We start from the raw sequence: 15,688 nt of genomic DNA on the forward strand, positions 1-15,688 counted from the left end.
TCTTCGGTGGCCAATTACTGGTAGAGTTGCTCACACTGAGCCTGCCAAATTGAGCAGAGTAGGTCGGGACACTCAAGTGACTTCTCCCCCTGTGTGAGCACGGTGGGGACAGATGGGCAGGAGATGCTGGAGTGGAGCTGGAGTTGGCCCAGCCAGCTCAGTGTCAGTCCATCCGCTCTATCCCTGGCTCCAGCTCAACACAGCCGGACATCCTGTTAGTCAGCCAATGGAGAGCACCCACCGCATCATGACCTCCGCATTAGGATCTGACATGGCTGTCTTCATTTAACCTTTACTTATACCAGGAAGTCTCACTGAGAAAACACCCCGCTTACGTTAGTTCCAGCCAAAAAAGGACAGTTTGCTTCCGAGGTATAGTCTTCTAGGATTTGGCAGGCTCTACTTGGAGGAAATTTGAAGGCATTTCATTTATTTTTATTTTTAAAGGATTGTTAGAACAGTGTGAAGGTCCTTTTGGTGTAGTAACGGCGATAACAAAGGAGAGACAGAAACCACCTTTGAGTGTATGATTGGAGAAGCTTCAGGCAGAGCACAGGCAGGATTTAGAGTGATGCAGGTGTTTTAATTTATGATGTATCCTCCTATGCAGACAGTTTTATTACTCCTTTAATGGACATCGATGAAGTAACGGCATATGTGAAGCTACTTTATCTACGATGCTTGTGTTGCCATCATAAAACATCAGTCTTTATATAGAGGAAAAAAGACCCTCTTTTTATTGTAGATAAGCTTATTTTTTCTGGCCATATGGGAGACGAAAAGATACTTTATATTAACGTTATAACAGTAAAAAATAAAAAATGAAAAATGTACATCCATCAAACATTCATGTGGCTAACTCATCCATCTTTTTTGTCCGTCGTGTGTTTGACGGACATTGTTTGTCCCTCGGAAATATTTACATAAAATATGCTAATGAAATTAAAAAGGGAAGTGTGAGAGTTGATGCTGCCAGGCTCTGAATCTCTAATGACTCCCTGCCATCCCTGGAAAAAGCCTGATTAATTTAGGAATGTCGGCCGCATTGGAGAGTGATTAATTCCTCCTGGATTCAACCATTTAAACGAACAAGGCAGAGGGGAGGAAGGAAAACAGGGAGCCCAAAATATGGATGCATAATTAATACATTTGGATCATTTAATTAGCCACCCAAACAGAAGGAACGCGCAGCTACATTGTGTCACTGCTTTGTTCAAGTAATAGGCCACAGTTAGTTCTCTCTTACAGAAAGGCGAATATAATGAGCCCCCCTGTTGATATGGGGAATATTGGACCATCTCTCAGGCTAGTAAATATGGGGAGACAGTTTGAACAAATGATTACTTGTTTCTTTGATGTCTCATGTGTCTGACTAAGCAGAGCTAGACAAGAAAACAAGATATTTCTAGGGTTTTAGTGCCTAACGATATCCTGAAAAGCAATCTTTCACACTTGAAAGAATCAAAGATTTTTTGAGATCTAAAACAAATGTCTGTCTTTCCTTTTTCAGAATGATGTGAAGATCACTTGAGGAGAACAAGACCCCACTTGAGCTGATCTTTTTTCTGGACAATCCTGCTACTTGTTGACACACAATCCCGTTTGTCTGAGCTCAATACTTTTCAGAGCCACGTGGGGATGGGAACGTGCTTGTATAAAGGATGGACTTACTGCGACCTCACTAAAGGTCACGGTCCTCTAAAGGTCATGTCATGGCCCCTGGCACTGTGGCTATTGACTCTAATCTCTGTGAATCAAAAGATGACTCTGGGACAGACTATGAACACCTTCCAATCAGAGAGGAGGGAGTGGTCGCTGAACCACTTGACTGTGCATCAGTCTACTGGGGCTTTGTACATTGGAGCTGTCAATCGAATTTACAAGTTGTCTTCTAATCTAACTCTCCTGGTGTCTCATGATACAGGACCAGAGTATGACAACAAAGCATGTTATCCTCCACTAATTGTCCAGCCCTGTTCTGAGCCTTTGGCCTCCACTGACAATGTTAACAAATTGTTGCTTATCGACTACTCTCACAACCGGCTGCTGGCCTGTGGCAGCCTCTACCAGGGCGTCTGTAAGCTGATGAGGCTGGATGATTTGTTCATCCTTGTGGAGCCCACGCATAAGAAAGAGCACTACCTGTCCAGTGACAACCAGACTGGGACGATGTATGGAGTTGTTGTACCCTCTCAGGGTCAGGATGCGACTTTATACATCGGCACTGCCGTAGGCGGAAAACAGGACTACTTTCCAACTATCTCCAGCCGAAAGCTGCCTCGTGACCCAGAATCCTCCGCCATGCTGGACTATGAGCTTCACACTGATTTTGTTTCGTCTCTGATTAAAATCCCCTCAGACACACTGGCTCTTGTGCCACACTTTGACATCTACTACATCTATGGCTTTGCCAGCAGCAGCTTTGTCTACTTCATGACTGTCCAGCCGGAGACTCCAGAGAACGGGATGCCTGCAGGTGGCTCCCCTGGCGACCTCTTTTACACATCCCGCATCATCCGCCTGTGCAAAGGTGACAAGAAGTTCCACTCGTATGTGTCACTTCCTGTGGGGTGCATTCACAGAGGCGAGGAGTACCGTCTGCTGCAGGCAGCTTACCTGTCCAAGGCCGGCAGGGTTCTGGCTAAGTCGCTCAACATTAGTGCTCAAGAGGATGTGCTCTTTGCTGTGTTCTCGAAAGGACAGAAGCAGTACCACGACCCTCCAGATCACTCTGCTCTCTGCATCTTCACCATCCAGGACATCAACACCCGCATTAAGGAGCGGCTGCAGTCCTGCTACCAAGGAGAAGGAAATCTGGAGTTGCACTGGCTGCTGGGAAAGGACGTGCAGTGCACCAAGGCGGTAGGTAGATTTTAGGGAGAAATGCTGCTTTGAACCTCACGTATTTAGCGAAAGTATCACACAGTGGTGTGTAGCAGTGATATAGTGGAGCTGTACTGAAAGTTAGACTTGCAAGTATGATTGCAGCCTAAACAGCTGATAGATAGGCAGTCTGTGCTATGCTGAAGACACTATTCAGGTTTCAAGATCCCATGAGAGCAGAAGAGCTGGAGGAGATTATTTCCACAATGCTAATCAGAGGAATTCTGTATTGAGCTCTGATTTCATTCAGGGGTTTAGGCACCGACTCCCGCCTCCTTCTCCTCCCCTTTCTCTCCCTCTCTTTCCCCATCTCCCTCCTGCTCTTGTCGCTGTCAGCATTTTTTGAGCCCTCTGAGACCTGTTCTTGATCTTGAGAAAAAACTGCCTTTCTTGTGAATGTCCAAGTCTGTGCCTTTATAAAAGCTATAATTCTGCATAATGAGAGGCTTTCACGGAAGCAAGTTGAAAGTGAAGCGTGAAAACAATGATATTCATCGCATGCGGTAAATCACTCTCGTGGTTCCCAACATGTACTTTGATTAAACCATGTCATCAAACAAATGAGATGTAATGTTATCCATAACACCAACGCAAACGCAAAAGAAATCTCTCTCTCTGTATTCATAGGCTGTATGTGTCTGTAATGTGTCTCATTGGATACTTTAGTTCTCTGGTTACATAAATACTCAGTCAAATCAAGCACCAGTTGGGCATGGCGATGCATTAGGTATGATTTCTGTGGTCAGTACAGTTTATATAAGTGTTCATACATGTAACAACATTGTATAGCCACGGCAGATCCCCACTTGAAAAGCCCAAAACCTTTCCACTCTGTTGATTCAGTGCCAAGAATGGCAGTTTCTTATTCTGCTAGTTGCTGGGCAAATAAGACATACAATTCACAGCTAATGACTGAGGCTTTAAATTGGAATCTCGGTGCTTTAAGTGAAATGATAATATCACTTAAAGTGTAAGAGGTGGGAACTCAGAGATTTTTGCAGCTGACCGTTTGGGGATTTCCTTTTTTAAGGCACAAAATATCAATTATGCAAATTAAGTATTTAATAACAAATGGGACATGCAATTAACTGCTAAAATAAGCCTGTCTTATTTTTTGTGTTTGATCTGGAAATGAACTCACTGTACCTGTATTTTGTAAATCGCACGTAAAAACTAATCACACCTATGAGCACTATTTGGGGATTGGGCTCACATGCTATTTTGCCAAATATAGTAAATCTGGCCCTTGGTCATTCAATTCTCAAGTTGATCCTTTCAAAGTTTCCTCTAGGTCTACTTTTCCTTCCTGATAAGGGAACAACACAATGAAGGAGCTTGAAAATGGCTTCATTGGGCATTAAGGCATTCTCAACACCAAATAGAGAGACCTACAGTATTGAATTCAATAGCAATCCATCACACTACTGTTAGCATAACAACATTTAACCAAAAGAAAAAAAAGGCAACTCTGCTACTTTAATAAAATTTGATCATTAGCCTAATGTGTTTCAGAAACAGAGGATAAAAAAATAGCTGCTCTAAAAGGGTCGATTTATATATTAGGTGACAGGCAATTAGCAGAGGTTTGAGGTGCACGTTAGAAGATCAAGCAATCTAAAAATCTGAGAAAAAGACAAACTATACAGGGTCTTTGGTGCACACACTCTTGAAGTCAAATGCAAGTTTTTTTTCCAAGTGAAATACTGACCAGATATTGGAATCAGCATAAACGTCAGGGTTTCCTAAAACTTGTGTGCCGTGTTAGATGCCATGGCAGTGCTCCAAAAGATGAAATAATTCATGTAAATCACAAAAGTCTGCATAGTGGCAATACAAGAACAGCTAAACAATAACCAGAGTCCTGAAGACACACCATCTGGAAACTATAAACTAAACCAAAAGTATAAACCTAATAATAAGCCTGTATATTTCTTGTGCTAATCCATCTAGTGTAAGTTAAGAATCTTTACTGGATCAGTCACTGGCTGAGACCACATCCTCATTATTATTTGACAATGGTGGATGAAGAATCGTGAACTGATGGTGCGGTTTGGGGAAGGCCTGGCAGCGGCTCCTGAGCCAGGCAGATCCAGAAGTGAATGAAAAAAAGGGGTTGGGAAAATGAGAACGACACGTTTTAGTGAAGGATGCATATACAGACAAAGGACCAGAAGGGGAGTGTAGGAGCGGTGGTCCTGCTTCTAAAATTCAGATTAATTATCTTCACGTAAACGTTAACCTGGCGGTACTAGATTTGAGTGCATTTTCTCAAATGTGTGCATCGAGTTTTAAATGTCAGTCCATTCAATCATCAATCGCAAGTGTCACAACAGCAAGAACAAAAGCATCAGCTAAATTATGAAGATTAATCCCCAGAAGACCACAAAATCTGATGGAAGTCCAACAGTTGATGATTAAATTCAAACCAAAATGGTCAAAAAAGTGACCAAAGCAATTCTGCTTTTAGTACAACTACTAAATCAAGTATTAATTTACAGCATATATGTGTATGTGTCCCTTTTAGTGTACAGATAGGCATGTCATTAAAATTTCAGCAGCAGAATTTCACATTGACTAATTGGCAATATGTGCAACACTTTTGTGGGTCCAGAGGGAATCTTGAAAATGAGAGATGGATCCTCTATTTCTTTTTTATAAGACTGGAGGTAAAGTGCATGAAGAAAAAGAACTGGGCAGTGGTGCGATATTAGATACATTTATGGTATGCTCACTTAATTGATCACATTTAGTTAAACTCAGGCACAAAGCTTGATCAAAGGAAAAACTCATTTCAGGGCTAACAAATAATATATGCTTCAGAAATAGAGGATTTAAAACAACAATAAAAAACCCTAAAAGGGTAGATTTATATATTAAGTGACAGGCAATTAGCAAAAGTTTGAGGTGCATGTTAGAAGATGCAATAGGACTGCTAAGCATGCAGCTCTCTTTGATGCCCAATCAAAACCTAACATCTCTTGTGCTCTGTGATGTCAGATCAAGCGATCTAAAAATCACAGAAACAGGCGCAAAATACACGGCGTCTCTCATGTTTGCCATCAGCAATTATTCTGCTCCGCAAATTTGCCCGCTCTGAGGCGTGTTCAGAAACCCAGCAGCACAAACCCTTTTGAAGTAATCATTTTTAACCCTGAAAATTGTGCGCTTAATGCATGTTAGGCTTACCATAAGTCACTCTGAGTTCTCCTCTTATATTCGCATGTGTCTACAGCAATTTCAGTCAGTTTCTGGCCCCCACTAGCTCTCTTCACCCTCTCTCATTACATCTATTTCCTCTCTTTATATCTGTCATACCCACTCCTCCTTCATTTCATTCTCACTGCTTTTCCATCCCTCCTCCTTTCACCTTTTCTCCGGTTCTCTTCCTCACTTCCTCTCAAAAACACAACTCTCTGCCATCATTATCTTAATCTTTTCTATATTTTCACCCGCACACCCTCCCTCTCTCCACGCAGCCCGTTCCCATTGATGATCACTTCTGCGGTCTGGATATAAACCAACCCCTGGGGGGTTCCCAGCTGGTGTCAGGTCGGACAGTGTTCACTGAGAGCAGGGACAGGCTGACCTCTGTCACTTCCTACATCTACGGTGGACACAGTGTGGTCTTCCTGGGCACCAGGAGTGGACGACTTAAGAAGGTGAGTGCAGCTATACACTGACAGTCACTGGCAAACATGAGAGGATTTTTATCTTGTTTTAAAAAGAATAAAATCTGACATGCATGAATTGTATTGTTTGTGGTGAATTGGTAGATCTCAAGACATGGGAAAGATGAGAAGAGATTACGCATCTTTTGATGATTTACCATGTTGCGTTTCTACACGAAACATATCAATGATTTCTTAAGGCTGCTCTGCCTCCTGTGATAATTAGTTTGGGGTCATGTGGTAGCATGAAACACCATATGAATGGCATGCCATTAAATTTTGTGTGTTAACACTACATTTTGTTTTTGCTTCTGCATTTTTAAATGTATTTTTACATGATTAATTATTCCCTGTAACACTGAACGTACTTAAAATGTGCAAACATGACACATGCCCGTGGCATGCTCTTACACTACAATCCCATGGCATCGTGTTGCGCTTCAATAAAACTTTTGGGTGAATGAATAAAAGAAAGGAAATGGGTAACTGCCTCCATCATTCAAAGGGACTGACAAAACGAGACACTTCAAAGTTAAATGTGTTGTACAGTATTTCAGGACTTCCCTTTTATAAATATTGGCGATTTAAGTAAGTAAGTTCAGCTGTTTCTTAAAAGAATCAATGGAGTCCGTGCAGCGAAGAGACGGTGGGAGAGAATTCCACAACCGTGGTGCCACAGTCTGAAAGGCCCGATTACCACGAGTTTTAAAACGAGTGCGCGGTACCACCAGCAGTCTCTGATCTAATGACCTTAAAGCCCGAGAAGATGTATGTGGTTTCAGCAGGTCAGATAAATATTGAGGAGCCTGACCATGTAGGGCCCTAAAGGTTAGAAGTAAAATTTCAAAATGAAACCTAAAATTTACGGGCAACCAGTGAAGGGAGGCCAAGACTGGAGTGATATGTGATCTTCTCTTGGTGCCTGTTAAGAGACGTGCTGCAGCATTCTGCACAGTCTGAAGACGATTTAAGGCTGATTTGTTAAAACAAGTAAAAAGGCCATTACAATAGTCTAAACGAGAAGAAATAAAAGCATGAATAATCATCTCAAGTTCAAGCTTTGATACCATTAGTCTGAGTTTAGAGATTTATTTACATACTTTTTAGTCACAAATGCTGTGTGTCTATTCAGCTTATCTTTAAACTTTACTTTTTCAAGTTCTAACATGAAAAACTGAAAGCTCCAAGCTCAAGCCAGGACTACATCACTGTGACAGCAGGTTCATTTCTCCACCGTGCAATCAGATATTCTGAGCTTAACTATCTCAATCCCATATTTGGCAGCTTTTTTAAACAAGCTTAGTAGAACTGCATGGCATGATCTGATATCGAACATCATAATTGCTGCTGCTCCAGGATCATCACAGGAGCTGAGCAGTTATGTGTTTGAGATATCATATCTTTGTAACTCAGGGGGAAAATAAATGCTGCATGTTGCAGTCAGACTCCTTACAAGTTCTAGCAAGTGAGCTCACATTACCCCTATTTTATACTCCTCACACCGGCTCCCAGTCGATTTTGAGAATGCTTTTTCAGTACTTATATACAGAGCACTAAATCGACTAGGTCCAGATCATTTATCTCAACATCTTATTAAACACACTACCGCTCGCAGTCTTCAGTCGCAGGATCAAGATTTATTAGTTCTTCCTACCAGATTGAGGACTAGCAGGGGCAGAGCCTTTCAGTCTGTGACTACTAGAGTCTACCACTCCAGCTATGTTTATCTGACTCTGTGGACTCCTTTAGCATTTGAAAAGGCTTCTGTCTAACCAGGCCTTCTGCTGAGATGCTTTTTTTCTTTAATTTATTACTTTTTAAATCCTGTAACATGGTGTCATATTGATAGCAATAGTTTTTGTTTTTTTGAAACAATTTTTTAAAATGATTGCAATCATTTTGTTGTGCAGCGTTTTGTGACTTTATGTCAGTTAAAAGTGCTCTTCAAATAAAGCACTTGCATACTACTTACAATAAAAGACATTTTCCTTTAAAGGTTTCTGCCAGAAAAGCGTCTTAAGATATAGTTAACACTGTGCAAGGATATGCATGCATGCAAACTATGATATTTAAACATAACCGATCAGTTTTTGCATCTAAACTTACCCAAACATCGATTGACAGTAACTTAATAGTCCACGAAGTCTAAAAATAATATCCCCACATTGGACACAAACCCCCACCATCACATTTTTCTCTGCAGGAAGTGCTAAACTTTGATATTTTGCCTGACTTGCAAAGCTGTGACATCACAAACATGTGACTGGTCAGTTCAAGTGATGGTCCTGGAGCAACGTTAACATTATATTGTAGAAGCAAAGCAGATACTGTTATATCAGATACATCTGCTGACACGACGAATTTTTTCATATGTAAAATTACCAAATTTATCAAAATCTCTGCGATATACACCGCTGAAATACATCACGTCTGGCAGCTTTTGTGTCTCACCCACGCTGATGTAATAATGATCCCTAATTCATTAACAGAAATTCATGCAATAATCTGTTCAATTAATGATCTAATTAGCATAACTGGTTTTGTTAAGTATATCATGGTTATTATGGTAGGAGGACATTACGCGGCTGAACAAAGGTACAGCAGCACCACATTTTGTGCTTCAGCCCTCAGACAGTCGCTCTTAGTTGAGAACAAATTGATGTAAATCTCCATCCATGACTACTTGAGCCAAAACTGAAGCGCACGTCTGTTCCTTCAGTTCCTTTGTGCTAAAGCAAAAGGACATTATGCAGCTGTAGTGGCTCTTGTTTAACAGTGCCCTGGTGGATTTTGGGTTGAATAGCTTTTAGCATTACAAATTACTTCGAGGACCACTTCACTGATTTAGAAAATTATTTTGCCCCGCTTAATAAGAATTTTTACATGTTTCTAAACATAATTAAATGTACCTAAGTGTTCTGTGCAGGTTTTAGTTCATGTTGCTCCCTAAAACTTCAAAAACATGTGAAACATGTGTGTGTTCTCTGCTTCAAACCCTAAAATATGATTTCCAGTTCTTTTCAATTCCAGGATTCAGCCTCATGGTTATAGCGCCTTGTACGAATGTCTTAAAATCTAATGTTAATTTTCTTTTACAGATAAGTTGGTGATATGAAACTTTTTTTCTGTAAAAGGCAAAAGAGACCAAATCCAATATTAAACTGACTAGTATTTCCTGTGCAAATCATATGTAGATTATTTTAAATCATTCTGAGCTACCATTCTGAGCTCAGTTGCTGTCAAAAAACTGCTAAAACACACATAACTGTTTCACATTTACACTGGGTGACATGTTTCTTTATAACAGTGAACACAAGCTCTGTAGTTTATTTTGAGTCATTCAGCAAATACCATTCTGTTCCCTTATATAACACAGCAAATCTGCATCTGAACATAGCCTGCGACAAATTCTCTTTTTACACTTGTTTGAGTAGCATTGGCTTAACTATGGCTCCTAGCTATTTTAAGAACAGCCTTTTAAAGATTAAATTTTTTTAGAAACAAGGTCAAAAGCCTTAGACAAATACAGTCCAGGGTTAAATGCTTTAACAGTCTGACTAAGTCACTGTGGATTTTGGTATTTTCTTTGTAATCATCACAAATCTTTTTTTTTGTTGGGCCGTCCACATAATCACAGAATCCCTGAGCAACCTTGGTACCAGCTGCCGTGCCAAAAATAAAATGCAGAACACGAGCTAACTGGCACCCCAGTTCACGCCTCTCACACATATCTGCCGTTTGCGTTAGCACTGAAAAGCCTAACAAGCGCTGGCAGGAAAACGACGTTGTACATGAACACGACTTATATCTCTACAGTGACAGTAAACACAACACATGGGCCAGCCAATAACTGTGCTACATAATTAGAGCTTAAAAAGATATTCATGGCTGAAGAACAGAGAGCCTCTGGTTGTAGAGCTCCTAGCTCTTCTATCAAACAGATACCAACAAAGAAACTCTCTGAAAAGGCCACAAGTGTACTTTGGGTGACTGTTTAAAAGGGGATGATAGTGCACACTAACAGACAGTCTTCATGTTGTTACACATTTCAGCACATTATTAACCGTTTATTGACTCTGTCAGTTGTCTAAACGGTAGCAAAACTTGTTGTTTTATCTAATTGGCAGTCCAAAAACACAAAAATATAATCTGTTTATTTAATTTGAAAAAGACAACTCAAATCTTCATATCTGAAACTGACTCAAAATGATCGACCGGATACCAAAAAAAATCTTTCTATTAATCATTCATTTATAATTTTAACTTTACGGTAGAGTAATGGAGAAGCTTGTCAAATATTTGTTTTTATAAAATATTTTTTAAAACTCTCTGGTGCAGGCCAAGTATACTAAGCTCTTCACAGTTGCATGTGTAACTACTCATCAAGGTAAGCCTAAAAGAAATTCAGCTGAACCTGCCTTGATGAGGCAGGCGGGGAGGCAAGCAAAGAAAAGCAATCAAACACAAATGCTCGCTAAATATGTTGCTGAATTGACTGACAAAAATCACACAAGTATGAACTACTCAATTCTTCAAGATTGATGTGTTTGTCCAGTCCCCCAGACCACGGGATGACCCCTTTCTGTGGGATTCATAAAGTTGATTGAGCTCATTGTCTGTCATGTTTTGTACTGTAGCAAGTTATTATAATCAAGTTCCTATAAAGCTCATTCTTCTGATCTAACTGAATTGACTTGTTGGGACTGCAGGCTCTGGTTCCTGCACAGTCGTAGAGCATGCAGCTGACTGAGGAAATGTGTGAGAGGACTGTTGTGACATTAGCCCGGGGGCCTCAGTCTTATGAGGAGCAATCTGTCTGACACAACGCACACACACACACTGGTCCAGACTGGGGGCACAGATAGCATCACTGCAGCTCTTTCATTTGATGAGCCATCGGGGAAAAAGACAAGATAGGCTGAAAGTGGAGGAGAGAGAGAAAGAGAAAACAGTCAGGCAATGTGAGACAAAGAAAGAAGGATGACGACTGGGGAAAAAGGAGAAGCAACAGATATGGAGGAAGAAAGGCAGGGATATTAAGTGGGGAAAAAAACAAGGACAGATTAAGAACGAAGGGGAAGTAAGACTGGCAAAAAATAAAAATAAAACACTGAGAGAAAGGGAGACTTTGTGTTTGTTCAGGAGGTAAGCATTACGTTTTGGGTGAGCAGCAGTAATCCATCGTTACCGCTGTTAAGTGCAGCCTTTAAAGGCCAGAGTTTGCCATTACGCTGACAGAACATGCAGGCATGATTCAGACTCCCAGGAGCCCCTAAGGAGCACAGGGTCACCTCTCCAATCCTATTCTATCACCCCCAAATGGACAGTCTCAGTGGAAATGGGGCATGACAATAAATATCATGAGTGGATCACTGCAGCAGCAGGGTCATAGCAAAGGTCAAGCCTGCCACAGAAAGGGTGTAACCAGGGTGAAAGGTCACCAGGATAACCATCTTAGTATCCAGGCTCCGTGCAGCATATGGATGCGCTCATCAATGTGTCTCGATAAGACTGCTCCTGTTCCAGCTATAATAGGACATTTCAATCATCATCTGCTGCAGCTTTGTAGCCATAGGTGGTTGATTTTAGTGAAGTAATATGACCCGGTGGGTGACTCGAGGCTGAACACAAAATGGGGCTTTTACACTTAGCAGGATGTATGCTAATGAGGCGAATCCGGATAGAAGTGATTATCTCATCCTGATTCTTATTAAAATGCATTCTGGTCTCAAGGTATGAGGTACAGAAATAGTAGATGCAACTTTCAGTGGCACAAATACTGTCTCACGCCAAGGTTCTAACAATTTATGTGCAACAATGACACACATTTATCCGAATTCAGTGGTTCTGTTTTGCTCATGTGATGCTCTGGAACAAATCTGAACAGCTTCATAAAAACTGTCCCTGAGCTTTCAGGAAGAAAGAATCACTTTAGTCTACACACAGTGATTTCATTTCTGTTTAAACAAACACTGAAAGAAACACTGAAAACTCATACGTGGGAAATAGAGAGAGTGGAGAAATGATTTAAAGTGCAGGCCTTAGGATGGAGGGAATGAAATGAATGATTATCACCGATCGAGTAACTAGTTGTATTGTGCTTTTCTTGGCAGTATGTTCTGAAATCTTGAAAGTTAACAAGACACTTCTTTGTCAAGTCGTGAGGTGAAGGTGATCAATCCTTAACAGTGTTTCACACCCTCGATATAGTGAGGCTGAATTTTCACGACCAGGTTCCCATACCTAGAGATCTTTCAAACCTCCCAGTATATATTTGTTGAACAAATCGAACATATCAGGTTTTCGCCACACTTTGATTGATGGTGGGATATTTTTTTAAATCCATTCACATATGTTTAGGTCAATTTTTAATTTGATTTCATTTATATAGCACCAAATCACAAGCACAGTTGTCTCAAAGCCCTTTATATTGTAAAGTAAAGACCCCACAGTAATACAGAGAAACCACAATAGTCAAATGTCCCACTATGATCAAGCACTTGGCGACAGTGGGAAGGAAAAACTCCCTTTAAGAGAGAAGAAACTTCCAGCAGGCCAATTGGGGGTGTGGGAGTGTTAACAGTAATGTCTCTCTCTCTCATGATTGCACTTATCTTAAATGTGCCATGTGCATAAAGGTTTCTGAAAGGATAATCAACAAAACTAACATGACTTCCTTGTTTAAAGCTTTATGTTAAATCGTAAATAGTCAAAAGTGGTGTTTTACCCTGGTAGAATCCTGAACAGTGATATTGTTGCTTACAGGCATGTCTACAGTTATCAGTTAGGTTGATGGAATCATTACTCATCTCCGAACCAGCTTTAAGAAGATTAAATAATTGTTGGTGTAAAGAGGATACAAAGCTCACTGTAGGAACCATTTTTGTGTTTGTAAGTGATTGCATTTAAGGCAGGAACATTTAATTAGGGTCACTGGTCGTAAGGACCAAACAGTTTGTGATCGCTATGCTGTTGTGATTTATGTTTGATAATGTTGGACATTAAGATGAACTGTGGAACGGCAAATGCAATCAATGGTGAACAATAAATGTTTAAGCTGACAAGATAACAACAATGCTGGAGTTATTGGACTTTCTCAATACCACAAGTTTTCTTTCATAACAGCGGCACTGTGTCCGCTCCACCATCGAACACCTCAGTGGCTTCAAGCGTAGCCTCTACACTCAATGCAAGGGGTTAACAACATCCATTCTGTTTATAGCTTTTTATAATTCTGTATCAGATTTTACCTGCTGATAGCACCACCATAACGCCAGATGGCTGTAATATGTGGGATGAGGCTGCATTAGTAACCATGGACATTCTGTCCTCTACTTTGTGATATACACACGAGATCTTTTTATCATTTGGAATTCCTACTAGCATCAAGCTCTAGTAGTACACACCACAGTCATAGGTCCTGTGATCCAATCTTTACAGCTTGTGTAGTGCAGACTATGATAATTAAGCAAAAAGTATATTATGTATGTACGTTCATGTAAAAGAGAAAGTTTTGATAAGACTGTATGCAGTGGCAACTGAGTACACCCACGCTGCTTCTATAGGAAAAAAGAGGGAATGTAGCAGCCAGGTGCTGCTAAACAGTTCAGCTCATTAGCTGATCATCAGCAAATGTGACCACCTCTGTAAAACCGAAAGGTTTTGCTAGTTTGCTGCTTTTCTTAAGTGTTTGGGGGTGTCTTAACACAAAATATTCCCAGAAGTGGACGTCCCAGCGAATTCAAGAACGTGACAGCAGGTTTAGGCTTCCAAAGTTTATCTTAATAATGACTGAGAGGGCCAAATCACAATATATTGGCCCATAATGCATAACACTGTGTGGGGTAACAGTGATGTTAAGGACAGGACCTGGGCACCTTGGAGTCACTGAGTCAACTATAAATGCCTCTGCATACCAAAGTGTTCTAAAGTCAAATGTGAGGTCAAGATAAACAAGTGTGAAAACAGAATACCCCCCCCAACAGCCCTTTTGAATGTCTCCCTAGTATGGCCACAACACCTCACTCTTGAAGCACTTTTTTGCCACATGTATCACAAACCACGTCTCAGCTGTTTGTGGAGGTAAAATACGTCCGCACATGACTCCGATTACGCTCAGCCATTGTTGTGAGTGCACACGCCAAGGGGCCGCGAGACATTTATACAGCCGTATTTCGCACATGACTATGAAAGGCGGAAGAGGAAGTAGTTCCTTTGAATGTAGACAATCCAAATGTTATAGTTTCTTTCCACTGTGTTCCTGTTAATGATAAACTACAAATTTACTCTAAATTACTAAAATATCGATATTTTAATGTGAGAATCGATTCTAGAACATAAATGATTGGTATCGGAGGAATCGATATTTCAGGATCGATCCGCACATCACTACTTTGCAGGGCCTAAAGAGAGCTGTGCATATACAAATGCCAGTAAACCTCAATGAACTGAAGCAGCGGAATGGAACAAAATTCCTCTGCAACAATATAAAAGAGTGATAGAATTATACAGAACACCATTGCTTCTGCTTATTCCTCCTAAAGGTGGACAACACAGAATCCTGTGAAAACTTTCCTTTTTTAATTACATACTTTTCACTTGGTCAAAACATATAGGATAACACTTCTCTCGACCTTTTTGTACGAAAGACAGCTGGACTGTAAACTTTTGCCTCTTTGCTACCATAGTCTAGCAAGTACCTAAGCAGCAAACACACTGCAGAATGACTTTATGCCATTTCTTACCCTGTGGCAGCCTCAAACACATAATAAGTGATGAGTGAAATTGATTTTCTGAGGAAATGTTGCTGCTGAGCACATTAATGCTCAGAAGGACTGTGCCATGGGACTAGGCCATACAGAGTGAAACTATGTGCTCTTCTGACAAAGTGAGCAAATTAAAAATATTGTGCAACTGCAGTACGAAATGCTTCCAAGTTTCTTGTAAAATTTATCCTATGTAGTGTTTTTCTATGTTCAGGGAGAAATCAGCGAAATCATCGCTGCCACTGAGAAAGTGCAGTAACATTTTATGATTAACTCATTCGTGTGTGCCACAGGACTTTACCTTAGGTAGACAAGGCTGACAAGCATCACAAATTAGATCCCTGCAGCTGCCTCAGCCCCATTCTCGAGCAA

At 40.7% G+C, this 15,688-nt stretch overlaps 1 protein-coding gene across 1 annotated transcript in view; it reads left to right on the forward strand.

The window, feature by feature from the left end:
- LOC102799650 (plexin-A2-like) overlaps positions 1–15,688 on the forward strand; it is an 83,026-nt gene that overhangs the window by 12,019 nt on the left and 55,319 nt on the right. The window contains exons 2-3 of the mRNA XM_006782885.2: positions 1,511–2,862; positions 6,360–6,542. Of these exons, the coding sequence (XP_006782948.2) occupies positions 1,639–2,862; positions 6,360–6,542 (1,407 nt within the window). The 5' untranslated portion in view covers positions 1,511–1,638. The remainder of the gene's footprint in view (positions 1–1,510; positions 2,863–6,359; positions 6,543–15,688) is intronic.

Source organism: Neolamprologus brichardi, chromosome 5 (assembly GCF_056152115.1).
Source record: "Neolamprologus brichardi isolate AB-2024 chromosome 5, ASM5615211v1, whole genome shotgun sequence".
Taxonomy (NCBI): Eukaryota; Metazoa; Chordata; class Actinopteri; order Cichliformes; family Cichlidae; genus Neolamprologus; species Neolamprologus brichardi.